At 44.8% G+C, this 18947-nt stretch overlaps 2 protein-coding genes across 3 annotated transcripts in view; one reads left to right on the top strand and one right to left on the bottom strand.

Annotated features, from left to right (window-relative positions):
- CTNNA2 (catenin alpha 2) overlaps nucleotides 1-18947 on the bottom strand; it is a 1798423-nt gene that overhangs the window by 1283779 nt on the left and 495697 nt on the right. The window lies entirely within an intron of this gene.
- Nucleotides 7817-8944, top strand: LOC138657330 (putative proline-rich protein 21). The gene has a single exon (XM_069745068.1). It carries the CDS (start codon nucleotides 7817-7819, stop codon nucleotides 8942-8944), a length of 1128 nt encoding a protein of 375 aa, XP_069601169.1.

Below are 18947 nucleotides of genomic sequence, written 5' to 3'. Positions count from 1 at the left end.
AGTTCAAAGTAAACATAGTTTTAATGTCAAAAACTCATAAACAGAACAAACATTGCCCTCCGGTTCGCAGCCGAGAAGCAAGACAGTCTGTAAATGTGTCCGGTTGCCGAGGGCGGCTGCACCGCCATATCACACTGCTCGCTTTGCTTGGCTCTGTCTTCCCTTACACAGGCTGAGCTTTTGCAGAGCCATCTGCTCTGCACCTTGCAAACTCCACACTGACACACTTAACCTTCTGACCCTCTGCTGCAGGGTTTTTACAAGGAATCTGTGACCATCGGCCACATGGAAGGCCTGGCCTGGAGGAAACGGATCAACCCCACTACCTTCCTGTAGTCCATTTAAAAAAATAAAAGCCCATGGCGGTTTTTATTAAAATCTGCCTTGGGCAAATAGCTTACCCAAGACCAACGCTTACTTTTATTTTGCATGGTAATCACAATGCCTGTGACTGCAATACACTCCCGCGGCCTCAATACACATCTGTGCGCATCTTGGGGGATACATACCGACTCTAGCATATAACACCGGTCACTGCCTCACAGTTGGTAATATGAACCCCCCCCAAATCTTATTTATTGGCCTGAAAGTCTTTGAAATGCCAAAGCATTTACATCTTTATATCTTCTATTTGTTTCTGCATTCCCTACTAATTAACTTTATCATCCATATGCAAATGAGGTGTGAAGTGCTTCTCGACATGATTGCGCACATCTAAAGCCACTGGTTACCAATATTGTATCCCCAACCCAGCATCAGCCCCTTTTAGCTTTATTGATAGCTCATTGTCCATGCAGCATCCGGTGCCATGCAAGGAAATCAGCCAGAGAGCTGTCAATCAAGCTGGAGAAGCAATAACTACAAGGGCAGATGCTCAGGAAATGCTCTATTATGTCCATGCCTCATTTACATATAAATGAAAATGCCAATCACTGAGCAATGCAGCAGCAGGTAAAAGATGTAAAGGTGTCGATGGATTTACATCTCAAAAAAAGTTGAATGGGTTGGCTATTACAGAATCCCTTTAAGTACCCATTAGCAGCTGCATTGTCTGCCTTCATGGTAGTATTATGTTTAGTGATATGTTCCTACAGTTCCTTCTTTTAAGAAATCTGGATGTCCTCCTTATATTCTCTCACCATGGGCTCAGTCAAAATTATGTTTTTCTGTAGAGATTTGGCATTTTTTCCACCACATTAGACATAACGTGCACTGTGATGGCGCAGCAGGCCGTGACGTCAGAGATCTGGTTGATGAGCAAATCCCTTCTCGGAGTGAAGAAGCCCAGGCCAGGATGTTGAGCAGTGGGCACAGAAAAGGTGAGCAGTGAGTTATTTTTTCTTTGAACCTTTTGGCGTAAAATTTAACGAGAATGCAATGGTATTGGAATAAATTATCATCTCTAGTCTTCTGGTTTAATGTGAAGTTTGATTCTAGGGTTGGCTGGTTTAGAAAATCACTTACACATCCCCCTATTAGTATCTCTTGCTCTGAACCCAAAATGTCTGCGGATTACATAGTCTATTGAATTCAGTATAAAATTTAGGAAATAGCGACCACAATATTGTGCAGTTTCACCTGTCTTTCACTAGGGGGACTTGTCAGGGAGTCACAAAACATTGAACTTTAGGAAGGCAAAGTTTGAACAGCTTAGAGATGCCCTTAATCTGGTAGACTGGGACAATATCCTCAGAAATAAGAATACAGATAATAAATGGGAAATGTTTAAGAACATCCTAAATAGGCAGTGTAAGCGGTTTATACCTTGTGGGAATAAAAGGACTAGAAATAGGAAAAACCCAATGTGGCTAAACAAAGAAGTAAGACAGGCAATTAACAGTAAAAAGAAAGCATTTGCACTACTAAAGCAGGATGGCACCATTGAAGCTCTAAAAAACTATAGGGAGAAAAATACTTTATCTAAAAAACTAATTAAAGCTGCCAAAAAGGAAACAGAGAAGCACATTGCTAAGGAGAGTAAAACTAATCCCAAACTGTTCTTCAACTATATCAATAGTAAAAGAATAAAAACTGAAAATGTAGGCCCCTTAAAAAATAGTGAGGAAAGAATGGTTGTAGATGACGAGGAAAAAGCTAACATATTAAACACCTTCTTCTCCACGGTATTCACGGTGGAAAATGAAATGCTAGGTGAAATCCCAAGAAACAATGAAAACCCTATATTAAGGGTCACCAATCTAACCCAAGAAGAGGTGCGAAACCGGCTGAATAAGATTAAAATAGATAAATCTCCGGGTCCGGATGGCATACACCCACGAGTACTAAGAGAACTAAGTAATGTAATAGATAAACCATTATTTCTTATTTTTAGTGACTCTATAGCGACAGGGTCTGTTCCGCAGGACTGGCGCATAGCAAATGTGGTGCCAATATTCAAAAAGGGCTCTAAAAGTGAACCTGGAAATTATAGGCCAGTAAGTCTAACCTCTATTGTTGGTAAAATTTTTGAAGGGTTTCTGAGGGATGTTATTCTGGATTATCTCAATGAGAATAACTGTTTAACTCCATATCAGCATGGGTTTATGAGAAATCGCTCCTGTCAAACCAATCTAATCAGTTTTTATGAAGAGGTAAGCTATAGGCTGGACCACGGTGAGTCATTGGACGTGGTATATCTCGATTTTTCCAAAGCGTTTGATACCGTGCCGCACAAGAGGTTGGTACACAAAATGAGAATGCTTGGTCTGGGGGAAAATGTGTGTAAATGGGTTAGTAACTGGCTTAGTGATAGAAAGCAGAGGGTGGTTATAAATGGTATAGTCTCTAACTGGGTCGCTGTGACCAGTGGGGTACCGCAGGGGTCAGTATTGGGACCTGTTCTCTTCAACATATTCATTAATGATCTGGTAGAAGGTTTACACAGTAAAATATCGATATTTGCAGATGATACAAAACTATGTAAAGCAGTTAATACAAGAGAAGATAGTATTCTGCTACAGATGGATCTGGATAAGTTGGAAACTTGGGCTGAAAGGTGGCAGATGAGGTTTAACAATGATAAATGTAAGGTTATACACATGGGAAGAGGGAATCAATATCACCATTACACACTGAACGGGAAACCACTGGGTAAATCTGACAGGGAGAAGGACTTGGGGATCCTAGTTAATGATAAACTTACCTGGAGCAGCCAGTGCCAGGCAGCAGCTGCCAAGGCAAACAGGATCATGGGGTGCATTAAAAGAGGTCTGGATACACATGATGAGAGCATTATACTGCCTCTGTACAAATCCCTAGTTAGACCGCACATGGAGTACTGTGTCCAGTTTTGGGCACCGGTGCTCAGGAAGGATATAATGGAACTAGAGAGAGTACAAAGGAGGGCAACAAAATTAATAAAGGGGATGGGAGAACTACAATACCCAGATAGATTAGCGAAATTAGGATTATTTAGTCTAGAAAAAAGACGACTGAGGGGCGATCTAATAACCATGTATAAGTATATAAGGGGACAATACAAATATCTCGCTGAGGATCTGTTTATACCAAGGAAGGTGACGGGCACAAGGGGGCATTCTTTGCGTCTGGAGGAGAGAAGGTTTTTCCACCAACATAGAAGAGGATTCTTTACTGTTAGGGCAGTGAGAATCTGGAATTGCTTGCCTGAGGAGGTGGTGATGGCGAACTCAGTCGAGGGGTTCAAGAGAGGCCTGGATGTCTTCCTGGAGCAGAACAATATTGTATCATACAATTATTAGGTTCTGTAGAAGGACGTAGATCTGGGTATTTATTATGATGGAATATAGGCTGAACTGGATGGACAAATGTCTTTTTTCGGCCTTACTAACTATGTTACTATGTTACTATGTGTAACCCTCATTTCTGCCTGCGGTTGTGCTGCAGGGAAACAGCTGACAGATTCTTCCCAAGATGAAGCTTAGCACTTATCGAATAGTTCTGCAGCTTTATAACATTCTGTGTTCCATTCCTCACCACGTTTAAGATCTCGGTTTACTATCAATGGAGGCAAGAATTGTTTGGGTGGGTGCGATACTACTGCTCCTTGGTTGGGCTTACCCTGGAGAGGCATGACTCAGTGACTACAAGGTATTCACTAGGGCCTCTGATGGTGAGGGTAGCCCGGGCCATCGGTAGTCACCTACTACCACTCCAGGTACAGGAGGACAAAGGCAAACACATGGTCAGACAATCCAGGGTCAGGGCAGGTAAGACAGAATCAAAGTATAAAGCCGAAGTCAGGAGCGGAGAAGTCGGATGGTATACCAGCCAGGTCGGTAACAGGAAAGACAGAACAAACATGCACCTACAGAATCCCGAGACAAGACCCATGATCAGGCAAGGAATGATGGGAGGAGCAGCCTAATATATCCTTTGCCTGGCATTGGATTGGCTAGGGAACCCTGTAGGACAAAGAGTTAAATTCTTTCAGGATCTGGACATGCCTCCCTAAAGCCTGGTGGAGATTATCTAGGAACAGGTATTGCAGTGAGCACAAGAAAGCTCAGGGAGATGGTCTTACTTTGAGGAAGCAGAGTGGTGAACGCAGTGAGTAGGGCACCGCTGAGAAGTTGTGTGAAACGCCGTCATGGCACATTGCTACTTATACGTAGAAGATTTACATCTTTGCAGACCTGATACTAAACGTTTTATAGTCCAGAGAAGACAATAACATTTAAGATCATGTACAAGACAACGCAAATAACACATTTCTGTCTATGGGATGACTGGTATCCTGTGTTTTTAAACACTTTTCCCCTTTGCAGGCTCCAATTTTCTGTTGTCTCTGAGCAAGTGGGTGGAGACTGGTTGCTATGATATCTCCCATACACAACACACACACACAAACATGACTGATTTCTGCTCTCCTGTCTGCATGGGGTATATGTTCAGAAACAGCAACATCGCGGATATTATACAGTCATACTGAGCACTGTAGATGTGACTCCAGAGCTGCGGTAATGTAAATTACTTGAAAGAAGAATCACCATTTCTACCCTTCTACTTTTCACCTCCCTTCTTAGACCTTCATATCTTCAAGTGACGGTCATTTTCTAATCCCTTAATAATTTGTTTATTCATGTTGTCTTCCTGACCCCTGGCACATTGAGAACAGGTCCAACTATTTTTCCTTGTTCTTCACAGATCTGCGACTGGTGAATATGAAGTCTGTACACATTTTCAGTTTTCGGACAAAAAGCAGAAGTCTTGTGGACTGTGACAAGGACATCTAAGATTGATTGTTATTTGAAGAGCAGCATACAGCAGCCCAGCTCTTAGCTTCCTGGAGTCTTGTGAGGTGAATGAGGCAAAGTTAATTTTTTTTACATTTTGGGTGGAGCTGTGCCATAGTTTCCTGGATCAGTAAATGTACTGAGAGTTTGTACTTAGCAGCCAGCATCACATATTTATCACAATCCTAATTTGCACAGCAGTTGTGTTCATGTGATCACATCGTGATCATGACTTTACTCTGAGTTTTTACCAATGTGACAATGCAGGCAGCAGGCGATAGAGCAGGAAGAGCTGAGCAGATAAATGTACAGGATTGTGGGAAAAGATCCAGTGTAAGCCGCAATTTATGGCTCTGAATCTCAACTCTTTTTATAGTTAGGAGTCCTGTGGGCGGTCTTATGTGGTACGAGTCCTGTGGGCGGTCCGATGTGGTGCGAGTCCTGTGAGCGTGGTACGAGTCCTGTGGGCGGTCTGATGCGGTATGAGTCCTGTGGGCGGTCCGATGTGGTACGAGTCATGTTGGCGTGGTACGAGTCTTGTGGGCTGTCCGATGTGGTATGAGTTCTGTGGGCGGTCTGATGCGGCATGAGTCCTGTGGGCGTTCCGATGTGGTATGAGTCCTGTGGGCATGGTACGAGTCTTGTGGGCTGTCCGATGTGGTACAAGTCATGTGGGCGGTCCGATGCGGTATGAGTCCTGTGGGTGGTCCGATGTGGTACGAGTCCTGTGGGTTTGGTACGAGTCTTGTGGGTGGTCTGATGTGGTATGAGTTCTGTGGGTGGTCCGATGTGGTATGAGTCCTGTGGGTGGTCCAATGTGGTACGAGTCCTGTGGGCATGGTACAAGTCTTGTGGGCTGTCCGATGTGGTATGAGTTCTGTGGGCTGTCCGATGTGGTATGAGTTCTGTGGGCGGTCCGATGTGGTATGAGTCCTGTGGGTGGTCCAATGTGGTACGAGTCCTGTGGGTTTGGTACGAGTCTTGTGGGCGGTCTGATGTGGTATGAGTTCTGTGGGCGGTCCGATGTGGTACGAGTCCTGTGGGCGTGGTACAAGTCTTGTGGGCAGTCTGATGTGGTATGAGTTCTGTGGGTGGTCCTATGTGGTACATGAGTGTTTTCAATCACCACTGAGTACATAGTCAGTGGCGCCGGCATTGACTGACAGCCGGTTCAGCACTAATGCACTGTAAAGTTATTGCAGACACATGTCCGATTTTGATCCAACCGTTGGATCGAAAACGGCAACTCAGGTCTATGGGTCCATGCAAAAAAACGGAATGTTATGTAGGAGAAAAAGTGATAAAAAGAGGTGACACTGGGATGGAACTTTGATCAAAATAACTAATCAGTATTTCTTGTATAGTATAAAAACTGACGTGTGAATGAGGCCTTAGGGTGCCATCACACAACAAAGTTCGATCCGCAGAAACTGCAAAACTGCTTGCATGGGAAAACTTAGCAGCTGTGCCGGCGTTTAAAAGATGCCGTGTGAACATAGCCCGAGAGGACCTACCCCCTTCATGATTGATAGAAATCTCACTTGTATGGTAATTACCTATTCACTGACGACAAGCAGAGTAGAGCACTCTGAAGAAGACTCAATAACCACCTGTCTGATTTGGAGCATTACACCTTTGAACACCGTGAGATAAAAAGATAAATAAGAAATGAAAAAAAATCCTACAAACCCTGACAACAGAAGCGAGACACGAAAATAAAAGGCATTTTCTTTGTGTGCGGGAGACGCGCAGACAGGGTGACAGATAGCCGTCAGGAAGCTCCATCGGTATGACTTCATTTACCGTGTTCTCCCTGTAGACAAAGCCGACCTTTCCTCTGAGATCAGCCGCATCTGTGATCAACTTCTCCGGAGCGAGGGCTGAATATGTAAAATGGGTGGGAGGGTGCACGGGATCACCGCAAATTCCTGCCGCTTTACTATGATGTTTGTCTCAAACAGATCCAAAGTTCCCAGCAGTGAAGGTCACCACAATATCACAACAGACAGGAATTGACACTTTTGCCAATTTGTGCCGTGGTGCGGCGGACCCTCATGTCACTGGCACATACGGCGCCTCCTGTGCAGCTGTCAGATACGGGAAATTTGCGACTGGCTCCCACATCTGATAGGAGATGCACTAAAACCTTCAGCCCTTTCAGCTGTCAAATGCTGTTTGGGTAATTCAATCTGAATATTCCATTTTGAAACAGAATTTGGTACCACGGCTTCGCTCTCTTAACCCGCTAACTGCCAGGATGAAGGGATAACTCACCACCATGGAGACCTTGGTAGGGCAGGATGGGCATTTGTAGGTTCAGGTCATTATCACCTTGGACATCTTGACATTTTCAATTTACAGTTTAATTTTTTAATTTACTAATTATTATTTTTTTTCTATTCTTCCTCTTCGCTATCAAACTTGTAAGGATGATAATATTATTGATCGATATGGTAAATATCAAAAGGGTATTTTTTGGTTTAGAAGTTACTCCTTGGGATAGGGGATAAATTCCCAATTACTGGGGGTCAAATTGCTGGTGCCCCTACAATGAGAGAGCTGGGGCTCTGAAGAACCCTGTGTAAATGGAGAGGTAGTTGCTCATGCACGTTGCTGCACAATTCAGCCTTGTGAGAGTGCCAAAGATCAGCATTTTGCATTCTCCAGCAGTCTCATCAAGAATGAGTGGTGCCGCGGTCAACCTCCGATCCATTCACCATCTCCAATCACTATTCAACCTCCGATCATCAGTCACCATTTGCAGTCAACCTCCGATCCATTCACCATCTCCAATCACTATTCAACCTCCGATCATCAGTCACCATTCGCAGTCAACCTCCGATCCATTCACCATCTCCGATCACTATTCAACCTCCGATCATCAGTCACCATTCGCAGTCAACCTCCGATCCATTCACCATCACCGATCACTATTCAACCTCCGATCATCAGTCACCATTCGCAGTCAACCTTCGATCCATTCACCATCTTCGATCACTATTCAACCTCCGATCATCAGTCACCATTCGCAGACAACCTCCGATCCATTCACCATCTCCGATCACTATTCAACCTCCGATCATCAGTCACCATTCGCAGTCAACCTCCGAACCATTCACCATCTCCGATCACTATTCAACCTCCGATCATCAGTCACCATTCGCAGTCAACCTCCGATCCATTCACCATCTCCAATCACTATTCAACTTCTGATCATCAGTCACCATTCGCAGTCAACCTCCGATCCATTCACCATCACCGATCACTATTCAACCTCCGATCATCAGTCACCATTCGCAGTCAACCTTCGATCCATTCACCATCTTCGATCACTATTCAACCTCCGATCATCAGTCACCATTCGCAGTCAACCTCCGATCCATTCACCATCTCCGATCACTATTCAACCTCCGATCATCAGTCACCATTCGCAGTCAACCTCTGAACCATTCACCATCTCCGATCACTATTCAACCTCCGATCATCAGTCACCATTCGCAGTCAACCTCCGAACCATTCACCATCTCCGATCACTATTCAACCTCCGATCATCAGTCACCATTCGCAGTCAACCTCTGAACCATTCACCATCTCCGATCACTATTCAACCTTCGATCATCAGTCACCATTCGCAGTCAACCTCCGATCCATTCACCATCTCTGATCACTATTCAACCTCCGATCATCAGTCACCATTCGCAGTCAACCTCCGATCCATTCACCATCTCTGATCACTATTCAACCTCCAATCATCAGTCACCATTCCCAGTCAACCTCCGATCCATTCACCATCTCCGATCACTATTCAACCTCCGATCATCAGTCACCATTCCCAGTCAACCTCCGATCCATTCACCATCTCCGATCACTATTCAACCTCCGATCATTAGTCACCATTCGCAGTCAATCTCTGATCCATTCACACATGGCTCTTCAGAGTCCAAGTTCTCAACACTGGTGGGGGTCCCAACGGTCGGACCTCCTGAAGAGCGTAAAGTCTCCCAATTTTTCCCTGATATGACCAGACAACCTCCGATCCATTCATCATCTCCGATCACTATTCAACCTCCGATCATCAGTCACCATTCGCAGTCAACCTCCGAACCATTCACCATCTCCGATCACTATTCAACCTCCGATCATCAGTCACCATTCGCAGTCAACCTCCGAACCATTCACCATCTCCGATCACTATTCAACCTCCGATCATCAGTCACCATTCGCAGTCAACCTCCGAACCATTCACCATCTCCGATCACTATTCAACCTCCGATCATCAGTCACCATTCGCAGTCAACCTCCGAACCATTCACCATCTCCAATCACTATTCAACCTCCGATCATCAGTCACCATTCGCAGTCAACCTCCGATCCATTCACCATCTCCGATCACTATTCAACCTTCGATCATCAGTCACCATTCGCAGTCAACCTCCGATCCATTCACCATCTCCGATCACTATTCAACCTCCGATCATCAGTCACCATTCGCAGTCAACCTCCGATCCATTCACCATCTCTGATCACTATTCAACCTCCGATCATCAGTCACCATTCACAGTCAACCTCCGATCCATTCACCATCTCTGATCACTATTCAACCTCCGATCATCAGTCACCATTCGCAGTCAACCTCCGATCCATTCACCATCTCTGATCACTATTCAACCTCCGATCATCAGTCACCATTCCCAGTCAACCTCCGATCCATTCACCATCTTCGATCACTATTCAACCTCCGATCATCAGTCACCATTCGCAGTCAATCTCTGATCCATTCACACATGGCTCTTCAGAGTCCTAGTTCTCAACACTGGTGGGGGTCCCAACGGTCGGACCTCCTGAAGAGCGTAAAGTCTCCCAATTTTTCCCTGATATGACCAGTTAAAATGTCAACATCGATCCTTTTGTTTTCAGATAAGTCGACGACAGATGTGTCAGGCCATGGTTTCTCTTCTCTGCCCAATAATGGCAGAGTTGAGAGTGACAGCATTCTGCCAAAGGCTCACCACATCCTAAGCAGTAACACCACCAATTCGATAACCTAAATAGTTTTGACAATTTATATAATTGGACTTCAACGCCTGAAAAATGACTTCTTTAATTCCCAGTTCTATAGTACAATGATACGTAAGATCCAACTCCCTAAACCTTAAGGCTTGATGTCCTAGAGTATTTTAATAAATTGCAATTAAAGGAAATTTTCTTAAGTCACTCTGTAAGATACACTATCTGCTATATGGTCAATCTGATGGAACTTTCCTGCAGCTGTGAGAATAAAGTGGTAGCGGTGCTAGAAAATGTCGTCGCTGTTTGTTTGGCTGTAACTTCAGAATAAAGAATCTGAAAATGGCTTTAAATTTTGATGGCAAATAGCCATATGAACCTGGTAGCCTGAAGTTGTATTGCTTGACTTGACCCCTCATTCAGAGATGTTATCCCAATGTCCCTCTAGTTGACCACCTCTTGCTGTCCACAATACCAGGACACACAGTTCCACCTATGTTGATGAGTCTTGAAGGGAATTTGTCAACAGGTTTTTGCTGTGTAATTTGTCAGCAGCATGGTGTAGGGACATAGACCCCGATTCCAGCGATGTATCACTTAGTTTACTTGGTGCAGCAGTTATGATAAAATAACAATTCTCTCTGCTGCAGATCTAGCAGAGCTCAGAATGCTGAGCCCTGTATAACCCCACCTACACCACCGATTGGCAGCTTCTGTGTACATTGAGTAGTGACAATGAGCTGATAATCAATGTTGAGGGTGTGGCTGGACCAAGAGGCCAGTTGTCCTGTAGTAATAATATCATGCTGATAAAACTCTGATTGCATCAAAATAGCAAAACACAGCATAGTAAGTGACACATTGCTGGGATCAGGGTCTCTACCTGTACACTATGCTGGCAAAAATCTAGATTCCCTATGAACTACCTAGATCCGAGCTGAACATGTGTTGTTAATAGGGATGAGCGGACCCGGGAACATTCAGATTCTGTACCTGAACTTGAACTAGAACCTGAACCTCATTGAAAACAGTGGAGACCCAAACTTTGGATCTAGGGAAAAAAAAAAATATTTTTCTCTCTCTCTCTTTTTTTCTCTTTCCCTCTCTCTAAAATGAACTTCTCCTGGAACTCTGAACATTACCCCAGACTTCCGGGAAAAGTCCGTGTTCACCGTTTAGCACCAGACACTCGTTGCCCGGTACGATCCCTGAACGAGTTTGTTTGACTTTGGTTGTTCATAAACTTTCTGTCGAAGTTAATTCCATATTGCATTAACTTCGGAATCGTTTAATTGTTTTAATTACTTTCCTACTGTCTGTTAATGAGAATACTGAATATTATGTTATTGAATTTTAGGAAGGATTAAAGAATTGAGCAAAATTAATATTCATGGTAAATTAATGTTGATTATTTGGTAACAATGAATCTACCAAAGTGACATTAGGAAAATCCCTGAAAAAGTAATGTGTGCGCTAAACTTAATGGGCAAACAAGAAACTCAGACAAATCGAACCTGAAGAAGAAGTCAGAGATCGGCTGCAGACTTCCTCTTCATGTTCAATTTGTATGGAGATGAAGAAAGTGATGCCAGCACTGATTGGTCGCTGGGCAACACGTGTCATTCAATCCGCATGAGAGCTCCACGGAGAGTAAGTGCTGACAATGCAGGAATGGCGCTAACATGACTATAGGCTTTTTATTTTATCAGGGACTAACATTTAGGTCAAGAAGGAGTTGTCCTATTTGTCATTCAACCGCATGAGAGCCCCGGGGAGAGTGGGTGCCGACAATGCTGGAATGGCGCCAGCACGGGAGGTGAGTATAGGCTTTTTATTTTATCAGAGACTAACATTTAGGTCAAGAAGGAGTTGTACTATTTGTCATTCAACCACATGAGAGCTCCAGAGAGAGCGAGTGCCAACAATGCTGGAATGGCGCCAGCACGGGAGGTGAGTATAGGCATTTTATTTTAACGGAGACTAACATTTAGATCAAGAAGGAGTTGTCCTATTCGTCATTCAACCGCATGAGAGCCCCGGGGAGATTAAGTGCTGACAATGTTGGAATGGCGCCGGCATGGGAGGTGAGTATAGGCTTTTTACTTTATCGGGGACTAGCATTTAGATCAAGAAGGAGTTGTCCTATTTGGCATTCAACCGCATGAGAGCCCTGGGGAGATTACGTGCTGACAATGTTGGAATGGCGCCGGCATTTTAGGTGAGTATAGGCTTTTTACTTTATCGGGGACTAGCATTTAGATCAAGAAGAAGTTGTCCTATTTGGCATTCAACCGCATGAGAGCCCTGGGGAGATTAGGTGCTGATAATGTTGGAATGGCGCCGGCATGGGAGGTGAGTATAGGCTTTTTAATTATATTTGGTGCAAAACATCAAAAAAGGGTTATACTAGTAGTGGACAACAATCTTTAATTTCCTGTTAGTCAAATAGTCATCTACTGCAATAGACCTCATTCACACGTTTTCGTGATTCCTGTACTGGAAAAACCAGTACTAGTGAGATCCATGGTCCGTGTCTGTGTGTCATCTGTATGGACATATGTGACATCTGTGTGTCACCAGTGTGCAACACACATTGAGTCCATGCTGCGTGAAAAAAAAATGGACATGTCTGCAACTTTTTCACACGGACACACGGTCCGTGGGATAATCCTGACATGTGCGCACCACCGTTGAATACAATGGGTGTGTGTATGTCTGTATTTGCAATCCTTAAAAAACACGTGTAAAGAAGGCCTTAGGATCTCAGTACAATTGAAATATTCATATGGTTCGATTCATCAAAACTTTCACACCAGCATCCTGGCCTAAAAGCTTTGAAATGTTGCAAAATTTAGGTTCAAGCCGGAGTTGTTATCCCACCAACTTCCCTCTGTCGTGAAGAACGCCGGTCATAATAAATCAGGGTTCATCACCCTCTTGCAGTTATCGCAGTTTGTTGCTATGTAAACCCCCATTGTTAACAGTTCATTTGTTTCTTTATGGAACGCAGTGTTTTTTTGCCGTGCAAAACGCTTTCATGCAGCTGCATCAGTGCAACAGATCAAATAAAGTATGGCATAGGTAACAGGAGTGGTGTATGAAACGAGAGATCCAGAGCATAAAGAGTTAGCACACTGAACGGCTGTGTGAAATGCTGAGTCGTTGACAGTGTGCAGTTAGTATTAGCCTATCTGCTCATATTCCCTGTGTGTACAGAGACCTAAGAATCCTGTGTTGTTTTTGCTTGAGTTGAAAAGCATTTGTAGAAAAGCTGCAAGTAAGAAGCCTAGAATGAAAGCTAGAAAGTAAATGGGACATACTTCCTATGGCTATCAAAAGGGAATTGTGGCTGTCATGAGATTATTACCGACAAATTGCTATTACTAGGTCTGTTCTGTATTTCTCAATGCACCTGACCAGTCCTGTATTTATCATGGAGTATCAATCATCAATATCTGATCTGTGGGGGTCCAACACCCAATATTCTTACTGCTTAGGCTACTTTCACACATCAGGTTTTTTGAATCAGGCACAATCCGGCGAATGTTGGAAAAATCGGATCCGGCGCAGATTGTGAAAAACTGATGCGACGGATCCGTTTTTTCGATGGATCCGGCTAGCATATATAGATTATTGGATAAAAAAAAATTTGGAGCGTGCTCAGTTTAAAAAAATGAAATCCTTCATTTTCCGGATCCGGCACCTTCAGGCTCCCATAGGCTTCCATTCTAGCAAACAGCCGGAAGCGCCGGATCTGGCACTTCCGGCTTTTTTGCCGGAGACAAAAAAGTTGCTATGGACATTTTTTCCAGAAACCGGAAACGGCAGATTTGCCAGATCCGGTGAAAAATGGACGAAATGCAATGTCATCTGGCACTAATACAAGTCTATGGGGAAAAAACGGATTAGGCGGCAACATTCGCCGGATCCTTTTTTTAAAAAATTTAGCCGGATTGAGCCTGATAGCGAAAACCTGATGTTTGAAAGTAGCCTTAGCTGATACTTTGAGTTACAGGAGATGGAAGTATGCAGTTTATAAAGTCATAGACCCCCAGCTCCATACACCATGTAGTGGATGTTCCTGGGTACTGCAGTTCAGCTCGCATTGAAAATAAGATGATCTGAGCTACAGTACCTAGGAATGGACACGTTTTCAATGGATAGTATATACTGGATCGATAAATTGCACTAGAAACATCTGAATATTCCTACTCACAACACAAGTCATGAACACTATATCTGCAGGAAATGATTCAATCAGAAATGTGAAATGTATTATGGGGTTGACAGAAGAAAATTGAAAGCCCAATACAAGGCATTTACTTTTCACCCGCAGACTCCTGAAAGTTAATATAGCTGGATAGTAGCTAATAGCAAGAGAACTCTGAAGAAGAAATGGCTGATCCTACAGTAACTATGTGAAAAGGAAAGTTTTGAGCTGAGAGAACCACCCACAAAAAAAGTTTTCAGTGTCGTCAAAAACACAAATTAAGCATTCATATGAAACAAAATCTTTTATGAAACTAAGCTCTCACGGCGAACTCATAGAATGTGATGAGAAAAAAAAAAGAAAGCTAAAGAGCATCGATTACATAAGCCAGAATAATGGCGCTAAGGTTATGCAGTGCATTAAACGAGGGAAGATAAAAGGATAAATTGGAAACACTCATGTGTCGTGGCTTTTGGAGTGCAGGACACCGAGTATCTTTGTACACAATGGCTTTATGTAAATCAGGTAAGCATCAATGGAAGCTGTTCTGCAGCAGAGACATTTCATGATACATACAGCGGTACCGAAACGCTGACTCTTTGATGGACGTCTTCTAATTAGCATCTATTATAGAGATATACAACAAGTGGTCATGAACGGGTATATGTAACACCCTAGGTAACCAGTTGTTACTGTGGCATTGCTTTCCTCATAGGGAGGGTCATGTCATGCTTGGAAGCGAGGAAGGATCCCTTTAATAGGTATTCAGCACATACAACACCATTCTGACTCCAGGCCAGAAGGGGGAGCTCTACACCTGACTTCAAGGAGCTGCTCTCTCTGGTCGGGAGGAGGAGTCAGTGGCTAGGCAGCTGCTAGGCAGTTGGAGAGAGACAGTTGGTGAGGAGAGTGAGGAGTGAGGAAGGAAAGCTGGGGCCATGCAGATGAGTGATTCTGCAGCTCCTGGGGAGGAAAAAGTTCAAAGCAAATTGTAAAGAGACTGAATGGAGGAAGGAGCAAAGGCGAAGAGAAGAGCTGGAGACAGAAGTTGTGACTGAACTTCCTCCATGTTGAGGGCATATACTGGTAACCAGAAGACCGAGGTTGTGGGGGTAACTTCATGCCCCACGGCAGAAACCAGCGGACAGCTAGATTTCAAGTTACCTATCCACCATTAACACCCGAGGACACAGTAACAGATAGAGCCCGGGTCGCGATAGAGATCCTGTAAAAAGGCTAGAGATACCTGTCATACGGGTTAGTGTCCTACCTAAAAGGGGACAGAGAGAGAATGAGAGGACCTTGTGTGAGGCCTAAGGCAGCAAGGGACTACAACAACAAGCACTAGAAGGAAGGCTTCCAACTCCCCCTGGTTAGGGGGATTCCTAAGAAGCTTCCAAGCCAGCTGGACAACCGCCAGCACCTGTGATCCGGTACCCTAGACTGTGGCTGCCTGAATTATACAATAAAGAGGTATAGAGACTGCAACCCTGTGTCCTCCGTTTCTTTTCACACCACCTACCACCTGTCCCTACTACACCGGGAGTCCTGCGGACCCAGCTTCACCTGTGGGAAGCCATACCATACCTGCTACATCACCCCAGTGGACCCCTTTAAGCAGTGTTGGTCACCCCTGACTGGATACCAAAGGTGGCATCACAAACTTTTATGATTTCACACACACTTTAAAGACCGTCTCTTTGATATGGGCACTCAGGGCCACATACCAGGTCGCCGCCACCGGGACACATCCCCTGTGAGTACCTGACCCGATACCGAGTATCCCCATTGCCCTGGTGGGCGACTCATTTTGGCATCACAAACAGGATAGACTGACCCAGTAAACTGGGTCTTGTGCGCCCAAGAGACTGTACTTAAAAGAGATACTTTATTAAGTTGGTGCCAAAGACTTTAATGAGCTTTCAAAACATTGCCATAACTGCGTCACATGGTGCGTGCGATAAATTTTCAAAATTGCCGCCAAAAATGGCCACCATAAAGAGCGCCGCGAGGAGCGCAGGAAAAGAGGAGCATGGCATCGTGGACAGAGCCTGAAGAAAGAGCGCGAAGAACGCAGCGCTTCCTGCTCAACCGTACGCAAGAGAAGAAGCCAGAAGCCCTGGAAGGACGACCGGAAGGAACGACTTACCGCACCCAGGAGGGATCGCTGCAGACTCCGGTGGCAAGACGTCATTGCTGCAAGGTTAGCAAGGGGGAAGGGACATGTCTGACCCGGGAGGAGAATTGGCCGCGGTCACAGCTGCAGGCCTCATGATTCCCCCAGGCCCAACAGTGGTCGCAGCCGCAGGCCCCATGATGCCCTCAGGCCCTGCAGTGGATGCAGTGCAGGTCCCATAATGCCACCAGGCCTCAGGTCCCATAATGCCACCAGGCCCCGCAGTGCCCACAGCTCCTGCAAACCAGCAGGACCCCGCTGCAGCAACAGCTCCTTTAATGCCGCTATCCATGCCCTTAAACCAGGAACGGCCTCTGCAACAATATTCAGGGGAGTCTCATACACTGAGTGACTTTAAAGAAAGGCTCTGCAGCCTATTTGAAGTACTGTATATCCCCTGACAGAAAATCAAAAGGTCAGCATCCTAACTGGCCAAATAAGTAGCGCAGCACAAAGAGAAGTGAAATCCTGGCCGGATATTGAAAAGAGAACTGTTAAGCAGATATTTGCAAAACTTAAAAACACTTTTGACACCCGCACCACTGCAGAAATCAAAATGAGGTTTTTCGGGTGCAAACAAAGAGCACAAGATAGCATACGTGACTATGCACTTAATCTCCAGGAGACACTACGGGCCATTAAACAGGTTGACCCTAATGGCGTGCAGGATGGGGGCAAGCTATTAAAGGAGCAGTTCGCTGAGGGACTCTTGTCCAGTACCCACAGGACACAGCTGCGCATTCTGGCCTTGCCAAACCCTGACCTAGACTTTGCACAGTTTAAAGACAGGGCCATCTGGGTGCTGCATGAGCCTAATCCCAGCCACGTAGCGTCCCCTAGGCGCCCAGCAATCAACTACCATTAGGAAGCCCTTAAGCAGCGTTGGTCACCCCTGACTGAATACCACAGGTGGCATCACAAACTTTTATGATTTCACACACCCCTTTAAAGACCGTCCCTTTGACATGGGCGCCCAGGGCCACAGACCGGGTAGCCGCCACTGGGACACATCCCCTGTGAATACCTGACCCGATACCGAGTATCCCCATTGCCCTGGCGGGCGACTCTATATTATGGCATTACTTTTTTCCAATTACTCTATTTTTTCTATTCAACTATTCCACCCTGTTAGTAAAGGTATAAAATATAGGCTGAGGTCATATAGACAGTCTGCTTCCATAACCCGTTGCCGTTGACAATGACACAGTCGTGTCTCTGGGTGCATCAGCCGCCTTGAAGCCTCTAGCTCCACACAGACCTGGGTTGCACAGAGCCTGATGCTCTGCAGCTTGCAAACTCCAAATAGATACACCCAAGGCAAAACTGACAGATTTTAAATGGAATTGTGGCCATAGAGCCACATCCAAAACCCGGAGTGGAGAGAGGGATTTGCGCCACTACCAAACCTGCAAATCCCTCTAAAAATAAAAGCCCTTACCAAGTTTCCTAAAAATCTGACTGAGTCAATACTTTCTTTCCTTTATTTTGCCTTGTGACTCACAGGCGTCCTGTGACTCATGTGGGGACACATATCAACCCTCGCATGTTATCCCCCTCACTGCCTCACACTTGCCAAAAAAAGGGGCAGAACATATGTTGGTATAAATGTAATGTGTAGATGCATGTGCACAGTGTCAACTACCGTGTATACTCGAGTATAAGCCGACCCAAGTATAAGCCGACCCCCCTAATTTTGACACAAAAAACTGGGAAAACTTATTGACTCGAGTATAAGCCTAGGGTGGGAAATGCAGCAGCTACCGGTAAATTTCAAAAATAAAAATATGTACAAATAAAAGTAAAATTAATTGAGACATCAGTAGGTTAAGTGTTTTTGAATATCCATATTGAATCAGGAGCCCCATATAATGCTCCATAAAGTTCATGATGGGTCCCATAAGATGCTCCATATTAAAATATGCCCCATATAATGCTGCACAAATGTTGATTAAGGCCCGATTAGATGCCGCATAAATATATTTTCCCCATATAATGGTGCATAAAAGTTGATTATTGCCCCATAAGATGCTCCATAGGAAATTTGCCCCACATAATGCTGCATAAAAGTAGATCATGGCCCCATAAAAAGCAGTTTATGCTGATATTATTAACTGTACAGTATATCTGCAGCTGCTGCAATTAAAAAAAAATGACATACTCGCCTCTCGTCCCTGCCCGCTGCTCCTCAGCATCCTCCGCAGTAACTATTCAGGCAGAGGGCGGCGTGCACACTAACAGGTCATCGCGCCCTCTGACCTGAACATCTCAGGCAGAGGACGCGGAAGACGGAGCCCGACGGAGGAACGAGGAGAGGTGAATATCGCGCAATGCCCCCTTTATA

Source organism: Ranitomeya imitator, chromosome 1 (genome assembly GCF_032444005.1).
Source record: "Ranitomeya imitator isolate aRanImi1 chromosome 1, aRanImi1.pri, whole genome shotgun sequence".
NCBI lineage: Eukaryota > Metazoa > Chordata > Amphibia > Anura > Dendrobatidae > Ranitomeya > Ranitomeya imitator.
The sequence above is the reverse complement of the archived record's forward strand: the minus strand, read 5'-3'. Positions and strand labels throughout refer to the sequence as shown.

What these genes read in the sequence shown, in the direction of transcription:
- LOC138657330 (XM_069745068.1), top strand. Translation starts at nt 7,817, where the DNA reads ATGCACGTTGCTGCACAATTCAGCCTTGTGAGAGTGCCAAAGATCAGC.